Below are 26,903 nucleotides of genomic sequence, written 5' to 3' on the forward strand. Positions count from 1 at the left end.
TACCTCCACAGTGTGGGGAGTGAAAAATCTACCTCATCAATGTGGGGAGGGAATACATAATATTAAATAATTATAACTGTTCGGGCAATTAACTAATTATCGTTATAATAAAAAGGTAATTAGGGGTCTGGCATAAAATAGATAAGACTAACGTACGGTAAATGAGAATTTGATAAGAGATAACACCTTACAATCAGAACATTAATTAGTACTATAAGAATAAATTTGCTACACATTGTTTACAAATCGTGTCCTATTTTCGATTCTTCCCTTGTGTATTATTTATATAAATGTCATATAGTGTAGAGCGGATACGATGCCCCTGTGGTTTAACCTACTCGGGGATTTTCTAAGGCTAAAAATAAAACACAAAAATCCCCAGCAATGGACGACTATAACGGGACAGAATAAAGGTAAGTTAGACGTTGTTGTTGAACAGAAACCTGTACGGATTTCAATTGTATTTTACTGCAATGAAAACAAACATGAAATATCGTACAAAAATATTTTGATTTTCAGTAAAATGGCTATTCAGAAGATATCTGAGTCGGTGTATATGGGAATGTGTCTCGAGATGGGGACCCCACAACAGGTGGCCTCGAGGAGAGATATAATTGACATTGTAGAGATGTTGAGGTCCAACGAAAATAGACCGTTCACAGTGATGCTGAGTGGGAGTCGTAGAGAAGGATTTAGATTGAGTGGATCAGACACAGACTATATGCGTTGGCCAAATAACCACCGAGTGATCTGGGACTTCTCACAAGTACAGTTTTACAACACACAAGAACACATACTGATTCTCTGTGACAGTTCTGAGAGTCCACCAGGATTCACTTTACTATGGTTACCATTAGAAACAGCTAACAGTAGAGTGATGTCAGCGTGTGTAAGGATGAATGGAATGCTCTATATATCAAGTTCAAAGTACAGAGAGGTCACGTGTTCCATTATTATCTCTGGTTCTACGCCACACGGACCATGTGGTAGTGGATCATTAGGTAATGTGGAATACGATCATGCCCATTGCTTTATCAGTGATTTCTGGCCTCCGTCTGCCTCCTCATGGATAGACAGGTGTCAGTCATGGCCCCCACCTCATGTTGTAAACGATATTATTAGAAATGGGTGTCACTTTGTAGCAATAGGACACAAACTAGGAAATCATACAGACAAAGAATGGAGAATTTCTTTTTCACAGGCGGAATACAAAGTTGTGTATTCAATGAATCACACACAATTCTTAACATATGGATTGCTAAAACTATTCTTAAAGGAAATCATTAACAAAGGATTAAGAGATGGAGATAAACTACTGTGCTCTTATCACATGAAAACTGCTGTTTTCTGGGCGATTCAACAAAATGCTCTACCTTACTGGCATCCTAAAAATATCCTGGTCGCTTTCTGGGTGTGCTTTAAACTTCTCCTTAAATGGGTGTACGAGGGAAATTGTCCTAATTTTTTTATTCCAGAAAACAACATGTTTCTGAACAATATCTATGGTGAAGCACAAAGGACATTATTCACGCAACTGTATATATTGTATGAGAAGGGCATAGCATTACTTCTACATAGTCCCTCCATCAATTCCTACATTATTAATGTTTTGTGTAATCCCAGACTCACAATCTGTACCGTTGAACACAGTCTGATCTCTGAGGTTGAATTTGATGAAGATATTTTTAATGAAATATCTATTTATGAGTCAATGGGCTCAGTAGACCTACGGATATGCAGAAAGTATTTACATGCTGTGGAAGAGTCAATAGGTTTACCCCTGACACAGTATCACAATGTCATGTTACGGAAACTTACAGCCACCATCCTTCAGCGTACTGCGTTTATGTTACACAACTTGTACACTAACACAGGTTCAAACAAACAGTTGTATATTGTAGAGAAAATGGCTTGTCACATGCTGAAAATAGCAGCTAGGTTTGGGTTTGTGTCTGATATGTTATACATTGCCATGTATTATTACAAAACATTCAGATACAGGGAAGCTTTATCAGTTATAGATATCACAAAGGTCAAGTTAGTACAGCCATATCTGATATATAGGAGTCACGTAGACAGAGAGAGGTATATTGAGGCTGTAGGGGGACAGTCCTTGTCTACAAAAATGAGACAGGCTGTAGCAAAGGATATCAAACTTGACAATGCAATCTTTTATATCGATGAATTAATACCAGAACAACAGTCTAGTAACCAAAACAATCAGCCTACCTTGCATATTCCACCCCTGGTTCCGTTGTATATGCTAGAGTTATTGTGCTCTAGACATGTCGACACAATGAGAGCACAGAGAGCTTTAGATGATCTACAGGTCCTAGTCCACCATGATCAGGGACAGTTAGTACCTGTACATCTCAGAGACATCTCCTGGGAGATCCTGGGGATCTGTCAACAGATATCAGGGGACCTTCAGGCTGCCATGTACTCATACCAACAGTCACTCAGACAATATCCACGACATAGAATACAAACTGCTACCAGACAGAGAATTCAGGATCTACATTTGTGAACTCACTGACAATTAAGGAGCATGGAATTCCTGTATTTCAAACACTGACATTGTTAATCGTGTTTGTTCTGGTTGGTTTTCTCTAAAGTTGTCTTGTGTCTGTGTAAAGGGGGGGGGGGTTACACTTATGATTTGTATAACCCAATAAATAAGTGTATATTTATCTTAGTCTAATACAAATTTATTTGTTAATTTAATCAATATTGTAAACCTAAAATTTACCAGACAGAGAATTCAGGATCTACTGTAACATTAATTTTATGAACTTACTGACGAGAACGTATATATATATATATAAAAAAAAATGGCATGTCAAAATCTGACATTGTTAATCGTATTTGTTCTGGTCATTTTTTGTAAAGTTGTGTATGTGTAGGGGAGGTGTTGCACTTATGAAATCTACGTATGATGTATAATCATGGAGATACGTGTATATTTATCTTTAGTTTGTATAGTTAACATTTATTGTTTATTTTAGTCAAAATTGTAAAACTAACATTCCAAGATGATTTATATATGTACGTTATAATTATTTCAACGAAGTTAAAAATAAACACAATTAACTAAATCGGTGTCTCAATCTTAAATATAATATGCTGCCTAATTCATTACAATGTAATTTGTTATAATTTTACAAGCATTTGTCAGATGCCAATTTTGCATACATGACTTATCCAAGTTTGTTCTCGACACTCTCGTTTGTCCAACATATTCAAAATCATAAAATAAACGTCTTTTAAATGATGCATACTTATATATGTAGGGGTATTTAGGGTGAGTGGGGGCATTCAGCTCGCCCTCTCCCCTAAAAATGTCAAAATAAAGTTAAATCATAATCTTTTTGGCAGCTTGTGAGTCTTACTAATCAATTTTTTCAAAACCTACGAGATTTTTCTACATGACAGATTTTAACGGTATATTAAGAAAAAAAATCGTTGCTTTAATGACGTAACGTTTAAGTTAGAAAACCCATTTCATTCACGCTCCCCATGGATTCAAATGTGACCAAGCAACCACCTTGGAGTATTAAGATAAGGTCTTGTGATACAACTGGCATGTGTTTATTATTAATTTTAAAAAACTTCATTTACATCATTCAACAAGATTTTATTTTCTGTAAAAGCTGTTTATTTAGATCCTTTTTTCAAAGGTAAAAGGATCTCTGCAAAGTAGAAGCTTTTGTTGGGTGTACTGTATAGATCTTTTTAAACCTTTAAAAACTTGTAATTCGATAAATATTATCCCGACAAGAAATATCACAAAAGTCTAGCTTTGAATACTTCATTTTTACCATACAAAATCTCTAGAATCCAGAACTTCTGCCTACGATCTTCCACTGCTAATGGATGTAAATATAATACGTTTACAGTAGTTGTCCTTTGATTAATACCAGAACTAAATCATTTGTGGAAGATAATGGATACATTGGGACGAACAATGCATAATGGAATCAATTTTGTCAAATAATAGTCTCTCTGTTGTATAGATGGGTTACCATTAAAAAGTGTAATAGAATAGGAAGAATGACCACAAGTAGACTCGAACCCAGGACTCTTCTCTCCGATTGTTTAGATGGGATATCAATGATGGTATGTTGTTCATGACTGTATACCCTGTTGCCATTCTCAAGAGATGCACAGACATATATTTGGTGCTGACTGAAGTATAAAGGGAACATAGTGTAATTTCTGGTCATCAATAACAGGGTCCTCTAAACAATTATTGTTTAGCTATAAAACTTGAGAGTAAAGGCAACTGTCTTACTAATATTATGAATTTTAAACGTATTCTTGATATGCTGAGAATTCTGTGTTTTAATATATGGACATTAATTTATCTTGGCAGACATAATTCTAAAAATAAATTGATTATCATCAGTACTGCTTGGTACCAAGCATTTCGAACATGTGAAAAAAGACGAAAGACTGACTTGGTCAAGAGGCAAATGTATACATGTATAAAGAAGGTGGCATTTGAGTGGCACAATGACAAGACATTGTATCTGGTAGATAAGAATTGTATATTATGGAAATTTACCTCGTAAAATGATATTAGGGGTAGAAGAACCAATTAAAGAATAACACAGATCTGCCTCTTCAACAACATTCAATTTTAATTGAAATCAGTAGCTTGTAAAACTTTTGACACATAGGCATGAAAATACAGAAAAAAATATACATACTTTTAATATTTTAAATATATAAAATATCAACAAGGGTATAAACAAATACTTAATGCATCACTGTCAAGGAAAACCAACATTCTATAAATAAATCGCTAGGCTTTAGGGAGTCTACAGTCCTCCCTATATATTTTATCACAGTGTGAAACACAACTGGACGGATTTTCACATAAACAAAATTAATAGGCGATTAAACCATGGAATGGGATTTGGCTACATAATGCTATGATAATGTATTGCATACCAGTTAAAAAAAACATATATAAGAATCACATTTAAATAATATAAAACCATCAACAGTTTTTACTAAAGATCTTGGAAAATCAGATCTATACCAGTCAATTAACTTTAATCAAAACCACTACTAAAACAGTCACAATTTATAGAGAGAAAATTCAAAACTTCCAGCAAAGTCACACTACATTGTTCTTTGTCATTTAATACGGCCAAATAGTGGCAGTCAGTCCGCGCAGAGCCCACCTCATGGGCGGAATCCCCTCCTTCTTAATGTCGATTTCCATGATTGGGTCACGTGGGGCAATTCTGGACGCATACAAGGGACACTGGAAGGAGGGCTCCTGTAGGGCCGGCTTCTCGTTGACTGGGTAGCACTGGAGATGGAGGACGGGGAGAGGGGCGTATCCCTGGCGTGAGGCCTGGTCCTGGAACTCATTGGTCGTCTTCTCAATGGAGCAGCCCCATAGGTGGATTCCGTGGATGTAGACACCCTCTGGTGGAGGTTGGAGGAGCTATAATGAAACAAGAAAGTTAAAGTGGCTATTTATATTGATATATACACTAGTACATGAATAACATTTTCCTTCAATAACATAGTCAGACAAATCAGTACTTTCTGAATCCCTTTTACCAAAGCAACTACTGTAAAAATGACCTAAGGATGCAAATTGTCCATTCATTTCCTAGAACACTATTTGTGCTCTCATACTGATCAAATATACTTACATGTCCAAAGTCTCTGAATGTGGTGTCGGTTTGAAAGGTGAACTGTTCAAAGTTGCCTGACCTGTCCCCACAGTAGTTCTTAATGGCCTCCTGCTTCAGCAAAGCTAAGAGTCCTCTAGGATTGAAAAACGCTCCTAGCCAGTAGGCTGGCATTGCTTTTCTACCCTATAAACATTGAAATCAAAATTATGTTTAATAGAAATCCATCTTGAATTGCAGTCATTGTCGCTAACTTTAAATGTTTATATGGTTCCGATATTTCCAACCCCTTGCATTAAAAGTAAAATAACATTAGCCAATGAAATATTGGTAAATATTAACACAGGCGGTGATATGTTTATTGCTCTGTACACTTAGTCTATAAGTACTGCATATACTCTTATAATAAATTCATGCTAATAGCAGAGTCAGTTTCAATCAAGAAGATTGGCTCACAATATTTTTTTTTAAATTACAGTCATGATGACTTGTGATCGGTCATCCCTAGCACTTTTCTATAACAGTGATTTAATGTAAATAAAAGAGTAGTTTTTTTTACCATGCTGAGGATTTTTTCAAAGTGTTTCCAGCGGTCCTCCAGATCTCGGAGCCACTGGGCGGCATTGTAGGTGTAGGGTGGTGCTGTGGTGCCGGTCATCTTACACCAGATCCTTGGAATCCTCAGGTGGTACAGGTCGTCAGCGGCGGACAGGTAGTGGTCACTCAACTGGTCACCCATCACGTTGTTCTCACAGGCGTTCCTTATTGTCTGAAAACCACAGCAGTTTTTTCGTAAGAAAATATGTTTAATTGCTTTGAAGTAGGTATTTTCATATTTTCACAACTGAACATTTCATTGTATGGTCACGCTTTGAAGTTTAGAAACTTTAGGAAATATTTAAATTTAAGATCAAATTTGAAATTTAGATTTAAAGACTCCGTAATGAAAATAAAAACTTACTGTGAGGGTGTTTCTGACTTCAGTCAACAGTTGATGTAGAATCTCGCACTCCTTCATGATGAAGTCATTAAAGATGGGGTAGTCTCCTGGCAGCTTACGGATTTTCTCCACAACAAACTCGCGGAAAGACTGGAAGAATGAAATTATTTATATATATTTAAATAAATGTCAAATATTTCCTAGATATTGAACCAAGAAGATAATACATGGTTATCTTAATCTTAGCAGTTTCATCATTATTACTGTTACTGTATAATGATTAACAGATTTCTAAATTCTTGTCATCATTTGTCATTTTAACATATTAATAGATTCTAATTGTGTGTCCCTATAGATTTTAGGACAAAAAAGAAATGTTAACTTCAGAACAAGGAAAAGTATTGAAAATCAAATAGAAAGGTTGAACATTAATGTACTCCGACCCCTCGTCTAATGAGTACCTTGCTACTGTTGCCGATTTTGGGCGTTTTCTGCAGCAGGTCGTTGCAGATCTGCCACAGCTCCACGTCCTTGAAGCGGATTTTGTGGGTGGCGTAGCTGGCGGTGGAGAAGACCCCCTGGTGAACCACGGATGGGTTGTTACTAGTTTTACTGATTCCTGCCTGGGCTGGGCCTGAAAATTGAAAGGTTAATCTTCATGAAAAACTCGTATTGTAAACTAAGTACTGTATTTTCCTTGTTTTAATGCGAGTATACTTAGTAATTGATTCTATGATTCTGCCATTTTTTTTATCATGCAGAATCCTAAAATATCTACCGGTAATTGCAAGTGCCAAACATTTTTGTAATGCAATATATATATAGTTAACAACTGTCAGAAAAACTAAAGCCAGATTAAAAAAATCTGTGTAGGGCATTTCTGGAAATTTTATGCAGATGTCAATTCCTTCCTCAAATTAACGGAATCTAAATAGGAATTTATAGAACATGAGTACATGTACTTCAGATGCAGCACAGAACAAATAGTCCTTCACAATGTCTGGCAGATTAATCAAATAAACATGATAACTTACCGTCGAACGGGGTGGGTGGTCGCGGGAACATCTTGTGGGACAGGGTCAGCGTAGAGGGCATGCTGTCGAACACCTTGTTCAGCCTCGTGAACACGTACTGGTCATCTCCAAGCAGGGTCTGTCAGGGAAAAAAAGCCATTTTTATTTCATTGCATGGTCAACTGCAGCTACATCAAACATTTGCTGCACAGCTTTTATTCTTTTTCATTTCAGATGAATAATTGTCCTAATGAGGGCTATAGAGTCTATGTAAGTGCATTGAAATATGATATATGAAACATAATTTCAAAACACACTTTGCATAATATCTTTGATAGCTTTAATGCCTACTATATATCAAAATGTATACCATTAAATAAAATCATAGTGCTTTTAATGCTATGAAAAAAAAGTTTTAAAAAAGCAGGTGACCACAATTGTGCATATTTATTATTTATACACTTCACACTGTAGAGAGAGAGAGAGAGAGAGAGAGAGAGAGAGAGAGAGAGAGAGAGAGAGAGAGAGAGAAATAAAGGAGACAGAGAGGGAAAGAAATAAAGAGAGAGAGAGAAGTAATTTTATCTTAAATTTGGACTCAACGAAAGTTAAATTCATCTAGTATATAATTTTCATCCAAAATGCACACTAAACTTGTCCGATATACATGTACATGTATTAATATAATTTTGTATGCTAATCTACAAACACAATAAATACCCTTCAACCAATGATTAAAATTGATTAAATTTTCATACATTAATTTTTCTATTAATTATAACCCTCTACCTTAATCCTGTACCCAAATATAAATCTTGAACACGAGCTATAATTAAAACACAATTTTACATATATTGACAGTTAATTACATAACATTTAATATAAACTGTATAATCCGATGTACCATAATCTTCACCTCGCAAAAAATACACATAATTTAATTCCTAATCTATAACAATTTAATCTATATAACTCGATCCTTTCATCGTCGCAATCCACGGTTTTGTGTACACAAACTTCCTTGATGTGAATCACCTGAGTTGCCGACGATGAAACTATGTATGCTACATTAGGAACTCTACATCATTTCTAAGTGTGATTGCCTTCCTACATTAGGAACTCTACATCATTTCTAAGTGTGATTGCCTTCCTATAGATGAGTGTTCTAGAACACAACTCTCTGATTAAACTAGTAACTAAGGACTGCAAAGTCTACAAGGGTGGTTCTTGGAAAAGCCTAGATGGGGTTACCTCTATTGGATGCGGGCCGCCCTGATATTGCAGCGTTCAAATAGACACAGAAAATTTCAAGTCGACAAAAACTCATTTCTATAAATGTATGTCTCCCAATTACCAGTGCATTGACAAAATTCTAAAATTTTCATTGATCGTAACTAAGATGGATTTTTTTTCCCCCTATTCAAGCTAGCAATTTTTTTTTACATTCATAAAAAGGATATTACAAAAAGAATATAAAATGTACGAAATCTACATAAAAATAAGGGCACTACAATTTTTGAACTACTGAATAGATTTAAATTTCAACTTGAAAATGAAATTCTGGTATCTGCACATATAGATGTACATGCATGTACATATGTATGAAAAATTTCAGACAGATGGGAAAGGAACTCAATTAGATATATCGATTATACATGTACATTCAAGTGACATCAAAATGGCTATTAAAATTGTGAGCTTAAATATATGATTCCAAGCAAGTTGCATGCATTTAGCAGCCATAGTGATATACTGCAAGGAATAATAACACTAAGTGCAGCTTGTGTGATGTATTAAAAACATTAATTTGTAATGATATATATTTATATATATATATATATATAGATAGATAGATTAAGTTAAAATCAGCTACAGTAGTCAGCAAATAATATAGTAGCTCTGGGACCCAATCACTCCAAGACTGGCAGGCAGAGGATAACACTGTGTTTGACATAAAAAGCAGATCAGTTGATGAGGGACATAAAGGGAATGGACTGTTTGCCTTTTGGTTGTATTTTTTCTCGAAAATGGGGGGGGGGGCTGCTCAAATAGAAACATAGATTTTGGAATAGGACTTTTGGAGAGAACCTCATGTACTCATGTGTTGTTTCTGACATGACAGCTTAGATTTAAAGTTTAATTTCAATAATTATTCAACAAAGATAAAATGAAAAACAAAAATATTTTACACATGAATACATTTTGTAATGGAAGAAATGGAATTAGGGTGGGAAATTCACTAGGATCACAGCATGAAGATTTTTTAAAATAATTTTAAAAAGCCTGTATATTTACATTTTTCATGCAAAAATATGAAACTTTTAAGTGTTCACTGTTCATGCATTTTTGACCTATAATCAAATTGCAGGACTAGGAGCAATTAAATCTCTAAAAACTTGGGTATACTTCTAAATATAAAAAGTGCACAGACCCCTACCTTTCTTTTGAACTACAGGATTCAAATTCATAAAAATTAAAATATCCCCCGAAAAAAATATTCTCTCTACTTGACATGTACATTGTACAAAATCAAAGTAAAATTTAACGACAATCTAAAAAAAAAAGAAAAATCTTTCCAAATTCAGAATATCAATAATCTAATTTTACATTTCAATGAAACCATGTTCTATAAGTGAGAGGAAAAAAATGAATAAAAGATCAGAGTCCAGTTGAAGGGATTCTAAATTTGCTGGATTAAGCTATGTTCTGGTTTCACCCGTTGTGTAAAAAAAATATCAACATGAGGTGATGAGTTAAGGGGGGTTAATCGTAGTAGTCACATGTTAAGAATTATTTTGGCTATGGTCACACTTTTTTGCACACTGTTATTTTGCCTACCGCACTAAGTTCATCCTGTTAGGCAAGGAAAAAAGACAAACAAATGAAAAAAAAATCATTCAATTCGATAAAAAAGCATAGAAAAAATTGCATTTCATAATTAATTAATACAATTAGCTCTACGTAATCTAAAAATTTAAAACTTTAAAGTTAAAATTTTAGTGTCTTCTAAAAAAAAATTGGCTTACAAATTAGTATCATTTTTCAATTTTTATTTTTAGCTATGCTTATTTTCTTAAATAATTTCAATTCTGTGCACAGCTTGCAGGATAAAATGTACAAGTATGCATTAATGATAGACAAACCGTATTAATCAAACTCACAAGTGACTGTCGAAAATGAAATGAAATTTTTCCAATCTCAAATGAAATAAAAAGTTAAAGTGTCTCTGTACCAAATTTGGATGAACATATTTTTTAACAACAATTTTTCTGGGTCACTCTATAGATTAGTTCATTCCCCCCTCCCCCCAATATAAACATAAAGGAAGATATATATAGATATACATCAACAGAGCACCATGAAATAGCTAGCCCCAACTAAAAGAGCTAGCCCCAATAGTTCCACTAAATAATTGTCGAAAGAGTGAAAATGTTTGAAAGTGACTGATATGTAAACAGGCCAAAAACTGAATTAGTGATGAATAATTAGGGCGCATGACTTACCACGATGGTCTGGTGGATGTGACAGCCCTCGGGAACGTCCAGATTGTGATTCGGAGCGCCATCTAGTGCCTGGATCAGGGTGTTCAGCCGAACATTTGGATTAAAGAAAGCTTGTGGATGACGGTACTTCACTGCAATGACATGAAATAATTCATGAATATGTTACAGCATAAAAAGAAAATTCAAGAGGCAACGTAATGTATCAATTATCAAAGACTAACTTATAGGACAACACATTGCTTCAGAAATAGAATTATGGTACTCAATAGAAATAAACATTTGAAACATCAATAAAGTTTTGTACATGTCACAGCTGCAGCCAAACAATACTAGCATTCAGGATGCAGACGGGCAGACAAATACTCAAGACTAATTTAAGGAGGCTGGCTAGTCAACATATCAACCATTAGATCTGCCTTAAACTTTGACATACTATAATTTTTGCCATAAGATATCATTTAGTGAAGGAAAATCCAAAAAGTTTAGCTTTTAAATATTTTCTATATTTTCATACAGAATTCTTTTTCTTTAGGAGATTAACATAGTCTAAAAATGGCCACGACCATCGAGCCCTCTTTAATGGCTTCATATAGGTAGGTTGTATTAAAGTTATTGATAAACAATACAAAAGAACTTACGTCCTTTGACCTCGAAGTCCCTCTTGAGGGCCCCTGAAGACAGCCAGAAGTCCACCATAGCACATAAACTCTGCTGGTCGTAGAAGTCCGTCACATGACTGCCATACACGATCTATCAACGCATAATGAATGATAAAAAAATTGCATGGGAAAAGCACACACAAAATTATACTGGTGGCAAACTATATTCCATTGAGTAAATAAACACACACAAATGTTCTTGTTCATGTAAATTCTCAGACAGACTCTAATGCAATGGATAGGATTTAAAAACTAATGCAAAATAGCCTTGCAGGGATTAATAATTTAAGGTTTACCATTAAATGTAAATTAAAAAGTCTCTTTCTAAATAAGCTCTACTGATCAACTGATAAACAATCAATCTTATAAAATTCATGTTTATCTAAGCTGGATCGAGAAAAAGTGGCTACCAACCTCAGCGACCATGTATCTGATGCCGTTGTAGGAGACAGAGCGAGAATTCTGGGAGCCGTCGGGCGCCACTGAGGTCAGTGGTTCCTTGAACTCATTCTGAACGATGGCAAGTGCCTCCTGTAAAAAATTAAACAGTAAAATGTAAAACAACCTTGTTCTACAAAACAAATTAATCAATTATGAAAGAATATCCTCTCAAGAAATAAATTCACAGATGCTTGATAACCATTTCTTCTTTTGCCTATTTTTTTTGGTTTGCAAGAAAATTAAAACATGCCAGCTTGCGACCATTTATTAGTCTACCTGCTTTGTCTGTAAATTGGGAATAAAACAGCTGGCATGAGCAATTGATGTTATATCTGACAGTTGATCTCATACCTGACAGTTGATGTCTTACCTGCAGACAGCTGTAGCCAATGTTGAAGAAGTCCTGGGGACAGTTCCAGCCCCCCTGTCCAAACCTTGCCCTCAGCTGGATGGCCGCATGGAGGAAGCACAGATTGTGCAGCATCACCGGCCACTCTGGGCGTGACGACTGTTTGAGTATGTCAGGCTCAAACCAGGAGAATGACCGAATCATGCTGTCCTTCATCACCTGTCAAGGTCAACCATGAAAGTTCAAGGTCAAATATGAAATTTATCATACATATATTACTTTACTTCATTATTTTTTTTATCTAACACCTAGTTTTCATTGATTTCATTTTTGATTGAACTTGATTCACAAAATCAACTGTTTTTGATAAAGTAAGAAACATGTTTGGCCACACTTAAAATAGGACCATTCCCCACTATATTATGCACCCTTAAAACTCTGAATTTTGCAAAAAGAGCCTAAAATTAATCTCCATAAATAAAAAAAAAACCAAAGTATCCTATTTATCATAATTTATATTTATTGTATCCTTAGGTTCAATCAAAATTAAAAACTTCTGAAAATTAACAAAAATCATTATCAGTTGATTCCTGAGAACTTTAGGCAACTGTACCTTTGGTGTATCAACCACAGCCTTGATGGAGTTCTGGAGCAGTCTGACTGGGATGACCTCGGGGTCGGCCTGACACGCCACCCACAGGCGGAACCCCTCGGGGTTGGGCTTCTCTACCAGGAATGACTCGAGACTGTTTAGGACGTTGGGCGCATTGTGAGCATTATGGAGGTACACCCAGGATCCCTGGAAGACAAGTTAAACAAGGTGTCAATGTTAATTCAAGATTTTAAATGATGTTTTCATTGTGTAAAATACAGTGAACAAAATTTGGATTTCGTCGTTTTCTAAGGACAGCCTGCGTTAAACCACTGCCCTGATCAGCAAGCACTGTCAATTAAGTATAAAAGTGTCAATCATAAATCAAGAACTAACGACTTTCATTCATTTATCAAGAACTATAAACTTTAAATTCCTAACAGGCAAATCAGAATGGAATATAAATAACATCAAAACTGTTCAAACTGCCTACAACTAATGCTGAGTTGTGAATATGAAAGTTCAAATTGTTAACAATGAATTTCAAAGTCCAAACTGTTTCAGCATAATTTATTGAAATACACAGACAAGACACCCTGCCCCCTTACCTCTGCGATGGCCTTCCTGATGGTTTTCCTGACCTTGCTGCGCGTGGCCTGGGAGTTGTCCGTGATGGTGACCATCAGTCGCGGTGCCTGTCGCCGCCCGGAGAAGTCCAGGAAGCGACTCTGGGCGGCCTCTGCCTCGAAGGAGTAGAGCAGGAGGATGGGGAGGGAGAGGGTGGAGGGGGGGACAGGGGCGCTCTGTTTGTACATCACCGACAGGTCCAGTCCCATGTCACCATAGTACCTGTCACAGGTGCGAGACAGAAAACTCATTAATTCCAGGCATTTTCATATTTTGTAAAATTTTAATCAATAATTAGTGCAATACAATGCATTTATTTATGCTTAATTTTTTTTTTCTTTCCTGAAATAAGAAATGGATTCAAGATTATTTAGATACAAAAATTAGTGTACCTGTGTCATATAATACCAGTCTATTTTTATATTGAAAGAAAACATTGATCAAGTTTGCAAATAATCTCATGTACATGCATGTACACCATTGTAAATCAGATACATGTATGTTAATTAGTCTTTATTTGTGTGCAAGGAATTTTCACAATTTTAAAATTCATGAAATGCGTTGCAAATATTTCTGATTGTAAAGAAGTCCTTAAATGCCCTAGCTTTTTAAAGCTTTTCTACTTTTAAATTAAGGCTCTGAAAATAGGTCGCCACAAATCAGTTTGTCACTTGTAAATTGTAAAATAAAGTTGTCATGAATAAAAATTAGTTTACAGCATTATAGATCTGTTTGAAATGTAGCACTGATCCATTATACATATATTAAATCAATTTACCATTCCAAAAAATTGACTTCATTTAAGAGATCATCAATTATCAGGTTGATTAATACAGACAATTATAGTGAATGCAAGTGCATGTACAGCAACGTAAAGATGACAGTTAATTTATGTTAACATTGTACACAGTGCCACCTAGCAGACCCGAGTGTTGGTAGATTTCTAGAAATTCCCCCACCACCCGTCTCTCTGTACTTTGTGGTTTGAATCACCCTACTAAGTTTTTTATTTAATTATTTTCGCATTCAATGAACTGATCATCAACATCACAAAATCTAAAGCACACATTTCCAGGAAAGGATTTTATATATAGCCACAAAGGAAGGAACTGCACTTTTGGGATTTTAAATTGTATTCAATTTGTAAAAATCCAAAAAAAAAGCAATTAAATAGGTATATGTACACATTCAAAACTAAGCTGCAAGCAATTGAATTTGGAATTCAAATTTTTTACCTTAAAATATAAATAATTTAAGAATATATAAAACACATAATTTAAAAATATAAAACACATAAATTTCTCAGGAGATTATCTGAATCCTAAAGTCACTCAAAACACAAATCTACTCAAAAGTTTTCTAGCTTCAAGCTAAACAGTACGTAAAATCAAATCATTTACATTAACCCTGTAAAAAAAACAAGACTTTAATGCAACAGCAGACACGAGACATATGCTATGCATTCTGGGAAGACAGTGTATTTTTTTTCTGGAGGGGCACTGTGGCTGCCCCTCCCATGCATCACACACCCAGCTTACCCCGTGTAATCCTGCTCTGGGCCCTGGAGAATGCTGATGAAAATAGCACAGGAATTAATCAATGATGAAGCTAATTATTAGTAAGCTATTAATATATCTTCCTGTTCTCTCTCTCTCTCTCTCTCTCTCTCTCTCTCTCTCTCTCTCTCTCTCTCTCTCTCTCTCTTCTCTCTCTCTCTACTGACAAAAAAGCCAAAGTCTACAGATCTTTCTCTTCTTCTCTTCTCTCCACTTTGCTCTTTAAAATACAATACTTTAAGAACAGCATGACAACTAATTTTTATACTCTTCTATTATTTTTTTTCCATGTCCATGCCTGTCAATTTTAATATGTTCTTGATCTTTATTTCAGTAATAATCCCAATATCTGAGGCTGTACGCCATATATCTACAATATGTTGTTATTGACAAAATTCTCAACATTTGTTTTAATTTTACAACATATACCGTAAATTCCTAATTAAATGCCAGGAATTAATATCCGGGTAAAATCACAAGAAGTATCCTTCGCAGATTTTAAAATCTCGCCATTACATGTAATTTCTGAGAGTTGAAAACTATAAGATATAAGGTGAAAAGTTCCACGTTCGCGATTTAATATTCTCCCGATTTAAATTTGATACACACCAGCGGGATCGCAGAATTAAGTACTCGCGTAATATAAGGAATTTACAGTATCACAAACCATGCACACAACCACTTAAAAACAGTTAAACCTTACTCAGGGGACCAACAGAGAAAATAAATCGTACAGCACAAAAATAAAAAAAATCAAATTTGTGAGCATCACCCAAAAGTCTCTTCAACATTTTGTATTAAGACACTGGGGTCAATAAAACTTAACTGATAGAGCCAGTCTTCACCTCACTTTCCTCCACCCAAATATCTAACACGGTGTTAATGTTAAATCACCTACCCACTATAGTCCTTCTTTAAATTTACATTAGACCAGCTGAAAGTGCAGACACAGTGATCATAATATAGGAATACAAAATATAGACCACTTGTTAAAGGTTTAATAGGCAGTTAGATCTTTCTTTCTTTTTCTTTTTTTTTTTTGGGGGGGGGGGGGTTGGGGTTGAGTTGTTAGGTATCTATACTACTATATTAAAATAATAGACTCGAATTTTTTGTCTTTAATACCGAGAAATCGGAAGAATACTGTCTTTTGTTTTATATATTTTAAACATAATTGGTACCTGCAGATTACCAATTTGTTTTTATTTTTTCTCAGTTAAACTTCGCTAATTAATAATCAACGAAAATTCCTCAAAAATTCCCGGAAATCACTTGGATTTTTCGGATTTTACAATCTTGCGCTTGCGCAATACATTCACGCTAACGGGATCTTTAGTTTACGTTTCCACAATATCACATCTGCATGAATAAACTCAGAAATGATAATACATATACGGGTAAATTTTCATTGGACTTTTGCTATATATTCTGTTCATATATATTAATGATTTCTTATGAGAGAAAGTATAAAATAACAAATATACATTTCAAGTACATGTATCTACTTAATTACTTTTGTCTTCGTGATGACAAAAAATATTTGATTACATGCGAAAACGTTACATTATATTTGTTAGAGTGAAGATAGAATATGTTTTATCGTAAAAATGAATAATGTCCTACGGACCCAGTTTTACAAAGAGAATACGTGTACGTTGGTGAAAAGGTGTTGAATTCTTCCATTCTGTGGATTAAAATTTTTAGATAAAAGGTATTTGCAGTCTGAAAAAGGTTTGTTGTGATGAATTTGACTGTTATTTTCAAGGCAACTTCATTAACTTTCTCCATAATCGTTCCGGAGCGATTCTGCAATTTTCTGCTACATTACGGGTATAACGGATGCATTCTAACTGTGGGGAGTGCCTTTCCCGAGACACAGTTAGATTTACCAAACTAAGGAAAGTGTAGTGAAATTAATACCATTATTGTAGGATTATAGCTTTGTTATGCAAATTTCAATAATAAACTGTGTCGATGGACCTATTCGTAAGTGTCCGATATGCAATGTCAACCCGTGCACGCACGGGTCAAAGTCTAGTAAAATGTTGAAATTTATTTTACAAGCATTTTGAAGGGAAAATTTTTTTTACTGTTCGTTGAATTTTCTTTTAGTTAAGAGGTTAATGGGGAAGGAGGGGTGGGGCTCAAATAGGGGGGTGAAAATTTTAAAAGCATATAAATTTATATACAAGTTTATATGGTGTGGTTACTTGACTATATATTGTAAAGCAATATAAAAAATGCATTCATATATATGTGAATTAAAAGTGAAAAAAAAAACCAACGAAAAAAATAAAATAACTGTGAAACATATCAGAGAAATTAATGAGGATTCGATCATGCCCAATGTGGCGGCAACTTACTTCTTGCCGAGCACCCTGTGTATTAATACGGTGGAGGCCTGCATTAGACGGTCGCTCCTGACCGCGCGCACCACCAGCAGCCGCTTCATGGGGGCGAAGTCCTTGCTGTCCATCTTGTCGGGGAGGGGCATGTTCTCCGGCTCCTTCTCTACGTTATCACACAGCATCCTCCACTCCATCTCGCGGCCATCTTTAGGCATGCGTTCGAATTTCTCCTGGAACCACTCGAAGTGCGTGGCGAGAACCTGGAGGTTGTGGAACTGGTCGTCGTGCATCCAGTCGAACGGCTTCTTCATCTGGACAATCTTGCTGTCCGGTGGTTGGGTGAAGCCTAGCTTTGTCATGACGACCGCGCTGTAGTTCGGGGAGACAAGGAATTCTCTCTCTCCCGGTCCTATGTTACCCAGGGAATCCTCAACCTTAGATTGTAAAAATCAACATTATCCAAAAAAAAAAAAATGGATGATTAATGATGAAAAATCAGATAATCTTTTTTCCTTACATCAAACATTACACTCAAATTTTGAAAAAATAAAAGTTTGGATGGAATCCTTTCCCAAACCTTTTTCAATGGGAATTGTAAATATCCAACCATCCTCCAGAATTATATCTTTTATTTGCTATTTCTTATATATATTTAAATAGAAATGCTTATTACAGCTGGTTACCTCAATAGCCAACAGCAGGGTGAATATAAATCTGTCTCTCTCCAACAGGCTCCGGGCAAACGTAGTGTACGCCATGTGTGTGATCTTCTCCAGAGTTTCCTCTGCTCTCTGAGCTCTGAAAATGAAAATAATTATTATAAAATCGTAAAATGTGTGCTTCAATATGATTTACCAATCTTTGGAACCCGCAAAAATCATTGCTTATAATTTTTTCGATGTCCATAGGTACGTCGATTATTTCATTCTAAATATTACATGAATGTAACGAATAAAGAATCATAATCTGTTGAATATGGTAGTTATTGGTGATGCATGGCCATAAAATCAATGAAAGATAAACCATTACAAATGTCAACAATATCACTAAGGGGTATATTCTAACATATTGTGTGATAAGTATAATTCACAACAATGAACATTAAAATATCAAAATGTTCTTAATATTTATGTACAGATCAACTAATCCTCGTGCAGTCAAAATGTACATGCAAATAGCTTCTCAATGGGGGATCTTATTAGGGATCTTAATTAATGTTATAAGTTCAGTATACTTTTGTTTAAAATCTAAGTCTAAGAGTTGATTTGTACATCATTTTTTTTTTCAAATCTACGGTACATGTAACTTTTTCAGATTACATGTAAACATAAATTTTTGGCAGAAAGAAATTGCACGTGTTATTTTGAACATGCCAAATTGCATGCATTGTTATTATAAACAATGAATACACATCTTGATAATTAACAATGAGTAGCACTCACTCAAAGCCCAGAACCAGCCACCTAGTGTTGGATAATGGATGGAGGGGTTGACTATGATATGAATAGGGAACTATTGGCATGCACATATGTGACAAGGAATAAACAGAATCATTCACCCAGAAATATATTTTAAAGATTAATTTGGTTTTTAAGAAGGGGAAAATCAATTTTTCAAAGTTTTTTGAAAATCTTAATTGATTATTATTACTGTGGACTAGATTTCCAAAAATTAAACCCCAAACAAAATCAATGAACCTTAAATGAAATTAAAAGTTTTCAGAATCTGTAACATTCTGTAAAATTAAATATTTTAATTTCTGTAGCTATTAACTCAAATCACTGGTGGTCAATTTTCAAACATAGAAAAATTTAATTATTTAATTAATTCACACTCAGCAGATTGACCTACCTCTCAGAGTGGGCAATGGCGGAGTCGTAGAGCTGCTGGAACTGATGGTAGGAGACCTGGTATAGAGGGTTCACCTCGCGTAAGTACTGCATCACATGGAAGCACACTGCTCCCCTCCGTGCAAACTCGCGCGACAACTCTCGGTTCCTGGTGTTTGTGGCCTCGTTAGACTCGACTCGCTCTTGGCTGAAAAATGTTAAATTCTCCTTGATGAATTTGCCTTTTAAAAACCCTTCTGACTGATATTTCAATAGAAGCAGTCTCAAAGAAATTAACACAAACATCCTTACAAAGACAAAATTTCTTGAATTTTAATCAATATTGTATGAAACAAATATACAATTTAATTTTGAAGTAGAAAATTCATCGTGAAATTATGATTTTATTTTCTTCTCCAATCAAAGAATTGTTTTCATTTATTTTGAAGTTTTACTTTTCATACACATTTTTGAGAAGATAAGCTCTGTTTTACCTATCCAGTGTTTCGTCGTACTGTTTTTTGAGCTCGGCCAGTTTTTTGGTGGCGGGGAGTTCGTTCATCAGTCGGATGTCACTGGACAGACTCTCCAACATGGACTTCTCTAGTTTCTCCATCAGCTCCAAGTTCTCTTTCCTCTCCTGTAAAATAAACAAATGGAATATATGAATTTCACTTTAAAAATCATTTCAATCACAACCATAAAATTTCAAAGGATATTTCTTTCTCCCTCCCTGTCTCTACAGTATAAATCTAGTAAGTTACTTCTTAAAAGTTTTAAAAGTTTCTAAATCTAATAAACAAATGATTTTCCAAATAGATTTTCCCTCCAGTTCTTTTTTTTTAACGAAATCCCATCCAGTTTACCTGGAGCAAGGACACCCTTTCTTCCTCCAGTTTGGATTTTTCCTGGAAGATGAATCTGTCCAGCAGAGTTTCCTCGATGTCTGCACGGGAGCGCTGGAAGTAGATGACGGAGGTGTACGCCGCGAGATGTCGTGGTACAATGTGTGGCTCCACCGTGGTGTGCAGGAACAGGCGGAAACGTGGATCACACTCCACTTCATGATCTTCCACCTAAAACAGAATAAATAATGGATAAAATTCAATCATTCTCGTTATTATTCTACTTTGGCCAAAAATTACTCCATATTTTTTTCTAAAATTGTTTTTTTTTTCCAGAATCCATTATTTTTTTTAAATTAAAAACTTTGACTAAGAGGTAGGATTTGTTCATGTTAGATAAGGATAACACCAAAAAAAACAAAAATAATCAAAACGCATTTTATAGTTTAACATGGATGAGCAGATTTCCCATGTTGTGAATATAATACTTGTCTGATCGACTTACAGTGATCTTGAACTTGAGTTTGCCGTTGATGAACTGTTTACAGCTCTGAATGGCATCACGGAACCGCTTGTCCTTGGCCAGCTGTTTGGTGTCGCAGTCGGTCACCAGTAGGGGGCAGCCCTCCGCTAGACAGTTCTCAAACTGAGACCGAATCTCCTAAAAACACAGAGTAACAACAGATAATGACCCCTCAAACTGAGATGGAATCTACTACATGTACAAGCACAATGCTCTTATATGTTACATGTAGGTCTTAAGAGTTAAAGATCATGAATCTAAACTTTTAAGAAATATTTTGACTTACTAATTAATAAAGCATTTTGAGTACGAGAAATATAGGCAACCCAATAAATTCTTCCCTTTTTGCCAGGGAAACACTGATCACTTTTCATACTTAGCGGTACAAACCTTTATAACTTGCTACACTTAATGTCTTACAGTGAATTCAGTTTATGGTAACTTTTCTGAATCTAGATCCCCTTGTGTACTTACAGAGTACTTGACCTCCACAAGTCCGGTGTTTCCGTAGAAGTTCCGGAGCCAGTCCAGCACGCGACTGGTGGGGTCACAGATGAGGGGCCAAGCCACCATGCTGTCCCGCTGCATCAGGAAGCAGGCGTTCTCCAGCATCAGCTTAGTGATGGATAGATGCATCGTCTCCATTCGGATCACATCCATCTGTCAAAGATTTGGTGTTAATTAAAGTCCATTCATAAATTTAAACAAGGATTAAAAAAAAAATCTACAAGAATTAAATGAAAGGTTGATTGTAAAATATTGATTTAGCACCCATTGCCCATATGCTTTTGGAAAAGAGAGAGAGAGAGAGAGAGAGAGAGAGAGAGAGAGAGAGAGAGAGAGAGAGAGAGAGAGAGAGAGAGAGAGAAGCAGATAAAGACAGAGACAAGGACTTATAGTTAAATTACACAACTAGTCGAAAAATCCAATTTTTAAAAAAAAATTGCCAGTTGCTACGATAACTTACAGGTTTGTACAGAAAGGTGATCAGCTCCATGTTCCTGAACAGTTTGTTCCTGGGCATGGGCAGGCCATGGAACTCACACACCTGCATGAAGAACTCGCCCATTCTCTTCCTGTTAAATGTATAAATTTAGCATGATTTCTAGCGTTGACAATTTTCAAAATTTCAGTGGTTGCAGCAGACATTTAAAAAGAATTAAATTTTACCTGCTGTATGACTTTTCTGAAAATGTCATTATTTGATAATTTTTTTCTCAAATTCATTAAAATTTCAGATAGGCTCTTTAGTAAGGAGCATTAAAGTTAGAAATAAATTGAGGAGGCATTTAAAACAAGAAAAGTACGAAAAATTCCTTATTTTATGCGAGTATTTAATTCCGCGATTCAACAGTTTTGCATCAAATCACGAGAATATAAAACTGTGAACGCCAAGTTTTTTTTTTATCATAGTTCTGTTTAGTTGATATGTGTCCAAAAAATAAATAAAATCCGCAAGATGTATTTATTGCGATTTAACGTGGATATTAATTCCTCGCTTATAATTAGGAATCTACAGTATGTAGCGTACCTGACGTCGATACTGGCGGGTCCGCAGTACGCCAGGAAGGCTGAGGCGGTCACACAGTTGGCCACCAACATCTCGTTACAGTCATTCTCCTTCACATGCTTCCTCCATGACGCCTCCTGTGGCTTTAGACTGGAAAAAAGAAAAAAGCTCTCTCAGAAATGAACAAATTATTAAAACAGTGTAAAATATATTACATCACATTTACTACCATCCATTCAAATTTTTGTTAAATTGATTACAATACAAATCCCCATTATCAAAGTTTTAGAAAAATTTGAAGTGATTTTCAAGATGAATTAACAGCTTTCAGTCTATTCCTATTTTCATAGAAAAAAAAAATTCTGTTTATCTTTTAATATCGACATAGATCTTAAAAATGGTTACCTGTCAACCATTTCTGTGGCGGCTTTGAGTCGTTCGTTCATTGACTGTAGCTCCATCTCCAGGGAGTGTTTCTCCACCACCGATTGGTCGAACTGTTTCTGGAGGCTGTTCACAGTGTCCTGTAGACCGGGCAGGTCTGACTCTACATAGTCAGGCTCTGGCTCGGGGGTGGGGGAACGCTCCTCCCTCACCTAAAAGTAGGTCAGTGAAGTAGGTCAAGCATGGAATAAAAAAAATTGTAATTAAAAATGTTTTAATTACATTTTTGATCCACACCACGTTCATAAAGTGAAAATGAACAAAATATAAAATGAGCAACTTTTCATGAAATGACTTCGACAAAAAATGTTCTCCGTCATCTGTTTTGTCAGTAACTGTTATTTTGTCATATTTAGATGCTTTTATTGAAGAGATATAAATACATCTTTCACATACATAGTCTACTTCTTAAAAAGTTTTACACTAATATTGTAACACTGGTACAGTGGAGCCTCAGTTATTCAGACGCTTTCGTTCCCAAGTCCAATCGTCCGGATAGATGAAGCGTCCGGATATCTTAAATGTGTCTATTGTTATCGTGAATGTTACTGTATTTGTATACAATGGCTCCCAGTGTTGATACTAGTTTTTTTGCCTTTCATACCATATAGCAACACATGCTAGAGTTGTCTGTTGATATGAATATTTTTATTTTATTATTTTGTCATTAAATATTAACCGGACAATAATGATAACCGAATCTAGCTAAATTCTTTGTGTCCAAGTGTGATATGTGTGTGATACACTGTTGTTCGCAATTTTTCAATTTTTGAAAGTGATTTGGGAAGTCAGTGTGTTTATACAAGCTACTCATGGGGGTCTAGCACGTAAAAAAGGTGTGAAACTTCATTGACAGGGGTAATCTTTTGTACTAAGTAGGGTATCATCAAATTTTACCGTCCGGTTAAATGAAGCAAGATTAGTAGTAAATCAGTGTTTTGTGGTAAAAACAGACCGTCCGGATCCGGAACGCGGAATTCCGGATAAATGAGACAAAATAACGTATAAAAAATCTGTTCTTAAATATAATCGTCCGTAAACTGAAGCGTCCTGTTATCTGGCGTCCGGATATCTGAGGACCCACTGTATATACATTCATGCAATACCATATATATAGACGCTTCATTTCTAGACTCTAAAAGACAGCAGAGAAATAGAGGTTGGAGTTGCTAATATTTCATCTACCAGTAAAAGGAGATTTTCAAACTTTTATTAGTTATGCAATCTAATTTCTCATTAAATAGAGTTAATCTTTTTTCTATCATATCAATCATGGGGACATCTACACATGTAAGTGCTTTGTGCTAATTTGAGAAAAGACCAATCTCAGTTCATTTGTAAACTGTACTCTGACATTTTAAAATTTCTGCAACTACTGCACAATCCTCTTTTAAGTAAGAATTCTGAACACTAATTTCACAACTTAATCAATGCAGAAAACCCCAATTTAACATGTAGCTTTTTGCATTCAGCAAAACATATATCACTACATGTTAAGGTGTCATGCAATGGGTAACATGATTCCGATTCCAGCAGGCTGTTCAACATAGCTAAGCCTCTTTTAGTTTCATGCAAACAGTTTTACTAATACATCTACTCTACTAATGAAGACAACTTTGTTATATCTGATTCAAGACTTAAGTTCAGAATAAGTCTAATTTCTAAAGTTGGAAGAGGGGATTTTAAGTATCAGAATTAATCCCAAACACTCTCTTCGAAGGAATTTTTACTGCATGCACACCATGTTTTATTAAAGGAACACTGTTCAGACAGACCATATTGGTCCCAATGATGAGTTGATGATCGATAGTGCAGTTTATAATTCTACAGTAAAATTGTTATGCATCTAAATTCTATGACCACCAAATCAAACTAATTTGGACCAGACTGTTTCAGTGCATGCGTACTGACACTTACGCTGACCTGTATTTCAACTGCAGCAGGCTTATAAATCAAGCAACAAAGTTTTAATTAGAATTAAAATTTAAAACAAAAATTGCAATGAATGAAAATAAACAAATAATTTACATTCATTTTGTCATTATTTACAATTTTACTACGATAATTAAATATCTCAATTTTAATGCGAACCTTGTAATTATATTATCTCAATATCAATAATTTCTGTAGATGATGTAGTATAAAGCTGAGTATATTACCAGTTAACAAATATACGTCTAATTTATATGATTATATCTAATAACTATCAACACTTATTTACCTTTAATTCTACAGACAATTACAGAACCTTATGTACACCACAATAAGGTAAGTGGCCTAATAATTTAACTCTATGTAACTGTCTAAACAATGGAAGAAAAATCTAAGCAAAAATCATTATATTGATTTGCTATTTTTTTTTTTTTTTTTGGCTATTTGAAACCTGTTTCAAGGATTTTTGTTAGTTGATCAACGAAAATCAAAGGAAAGCACATGGAACAAAATGAAACATTCACACAAACTAAAAAATTGATTTTTTTGACTATCTCCTATAAAATGTCTCAAACAATTATCAACGATGACACTTAATTTACACAACAAGAACAATTTCACATGTAGTGATGTACTAAACACACATTAGTCTATAACTGAACTAATTTTAGTGCAAGATGCACCAGTCCTCAATCAATATTTACGAATAATAGAAACAAACAGTCAAATCTCTACATACATTGTACAGTACCTAAGTTAGCTAACACTCAAGAAGTTTCAATTACTAACAATGCAAAATTTTAATTGTACTTTAACACTTTTCTTAAATAAATTTAAATATCCATTTTTTTGTTTAATTTTTGGAAAAAAATGAAAATAATCACATCACATCTAAATTCTAGATTCAAAAGCAGACAGATGTGTTTGTGGTTGAGTTGAGAGGTCCGCAGAAATTTTTTTAGAAGTCAAATCAAAGTCAAATTTCAAAGTTGAAAAATATAAAGCAGAGAGGAAATAAAGGTTTTTAAAAAAATTTGAGATGAACCAATTTGCAAAAATAAATCTTACATAACTTAGGTTTCATAATTGTCAACCACTGATATTGATTTCTTGAAAGTGTGACCTGATTTACAGTTTGAAGTCAAGGTCATATTACCCTAAATCATGTGATTTTTAATGACCTCCTCAAGGATAAATGGAAATATTGACCATGGATTTAATTAGTTTTACTCATATATAGAAAATTTTCTATCTGAATTTATTACATTAAAAAGAGAGACTTAACCTGCATTTAACCAATAACCTTGACCTATATCTTATTTGATAAGGAAGTCTTCATTTCTAAGTCAGATGACTCAAAACAATTTTCCTGAGCTACTAAATATTTTATATGTTTATTCCTGGTATAAATTTGCAATGACATATATTTTACCTTTAATTATATGACCTTGACATTGTAAGTATTTTATCTGAACACATACTACATGTACAAGAAATCTTTCACAAAATTTGGTGGTTCAACTCATTTAGCAATCAAACAGAGTAACAAATTTGCAGACAGAATTTACGGAATTGGGAAAAATCAAGCAATTAAAGATTTCAAAATAATGAAGAGAAAACATAATTTTTTTTAACAGAATTGTGAATTAAAATGTGATGTACCTACAAGAAAACACAAGAAATAAAAAAAAAAAAAACCTTTCATTTTACTTATATCTAAGAAAATAAAATAAAACCAGCATTGCTTACTTAGTGACATTTATAAAGGTCAAAGGTTACAACAAAGCTACAACAGGTTTAGTTTCGTATTAGCAGGTGAACATGCCCACAAACCTTTGACTGTGGTTTAGGTGACGGTGTCAATTTTGACCTCCGAAGTCGCTGTTACACAGGAAAAATTACAGAGTACACAGGTCAGTATTAGTTCTGGTTGATTAGGCATATACCCTTCTTTTTTTTTATCACCAAGTGGGTAAATAATGTATTATTATATTATAAAGTGTGAAATGTGATTATTACTACGGGGTATATGACAATATCATACCATCACCTGTGTTGTGATTTTAGTGTAAATACATAATAATACAATCTTTAATCCTTATTTTTGATTGAACTTAATATTGGATTGAAAATTGATTGTT

The 26,903-nt window shown here is 34.7% G+C and overlaps 2 protein-coding genes across 28 annotated transcripts in view; one reads left to right on the forward strand and one right to left on the reverse strand.

The window, feature by feature from the left end:
• Positions 1–260: 260 nt before the first annotated feature.
• On the forward strand, positions 261–3,367 carry LOC105343323 (uncharacterized). Its single transcript, XM_066071361.1, has 2 exons — positions 261–413; positions 520–3,367. The coding sequence occupies exon 2, from the start codon at positions 524–526 to the stop codon at positions 2,525–2,527; it is 2,004 nt and encodes a 667-aa protein (XP_065927433.1). The 5' UTR covers positions 261–413; positions 520–523; the 3' UTR covers positions 2,528–3,367.
• A 1,295-nt stretch (positions 3,368–4,662) lies between these two features.
• The window catches only part of LOC105343324 (uncharacterized), an 80,485-nt gene continuing 58,244 nt past the window's right edge, over positions 4,663–26,903 (reverse strand). For 17 of the 27 annotated variants that reach the window (XM_066071341.1, XM_066071333.1, XM_066071335.1 and 14 more), the window contains 26 exons: positions 26,596–26,643; positions 24,748–24,774; positions 22,792–22,982; positions 22,408–22,536; positions 21,844–21,952; positions 21,351–21,536; positions 20,859–21,014; positions 20,375–20,584; positions 20,003–20,148; positions 19,531–19,716; positions 18,363–18,477; positions 17,695–18,113; positions 15,314–15,346; positions 13,757–13,997; positions 13,170–13,355; positions 12,578–12,775; positions 12,181–12,297; positions 11,746–11,857; positions 11,108–11,238; positions 10,443–10,457; positions 7,626–7,743; positions 7,053–7,225; positions 6,613–6,741; positions 6,211–6,420; positions 5,673–5,837; positions 4,663–5,458 (listed from right to left, as the gene is read on the reverse strand). In XM_066071341.1, the coding sequence (XP_065927413.1) occupies positions 5,147–5,458; positions 5,673–5,837; positions 6,211–6,420; positions 6,613–6,741; positions 7,053–7,225; positions 7,626–7,743; positions 10,443–10,457; positions 11,108–11,238; positions 11,746–11,857; positions 12,181–12,297; positions 12,578–12,775; positions 13,170–13,355; positions 13,757–13,997; positions 15,314–15,346; positions 17,695–18,113; positions 18,363–18,477; positions 19,531–19,716; positions 20,003–20,148; positions 20,375–20,584; positions 20,859–21,014; positions 21,351–21,536; positions 21,844–21,952; positions 22,408–22,536; positions 22,792–22,982; positions 24,748–24,774; positions 26,596–26,643 (4,062 nt within the window). In that variant the 3' untranslated portion in view covers positions 4,663–5,146. The remainder of the gene's footprint in view (positions 5,459–5,672; positions 5,838–6,210; positions 6,421–6,612; positions 6,742–7,052; positions 7,226–7,625; positions 7,744–10,442; positions 10,458–11,107; positions 11,239–11,745; positions 11,858–12,180; positions 12,298–12,577; positions 12,776–13,169; positions 13,356–13,756; positions 13,998–15,313; positions 15,347–17,694; positions 18,114–18,362; positions 18,478–19,530; positions 19,717–20,002; positions 20,149–20,374; positions 20,585–20,858; positions 21,015–21,350; positions 21,537–21,843; positions 21,953–22,407; positions 22,537–22,791; positions 22,983–24,747; positions 24,775–26,595; positions 26,644–26,903) is intronic. The other 10 variants (XM_066071350.1, XM_066071343.1, XM_066071330.1 and 7 more) reach the window with 9 other exon arrangements.

The sequence above is a fragment of the Magallana gigas genome, chromosome 9 (genome assembly GCF_963853765.1).
Source record: "Magallana gigas chromosome 9, xbMagGiga1.1, whole genome shotgun sequence".
NCBI classification, from domain to species: domain Eukaryota; kingdom Metazoa; phylum Mollusca; class Bivalvia; order Ostreida; family Ostreidae; genus Magallana; species Magallana gigas.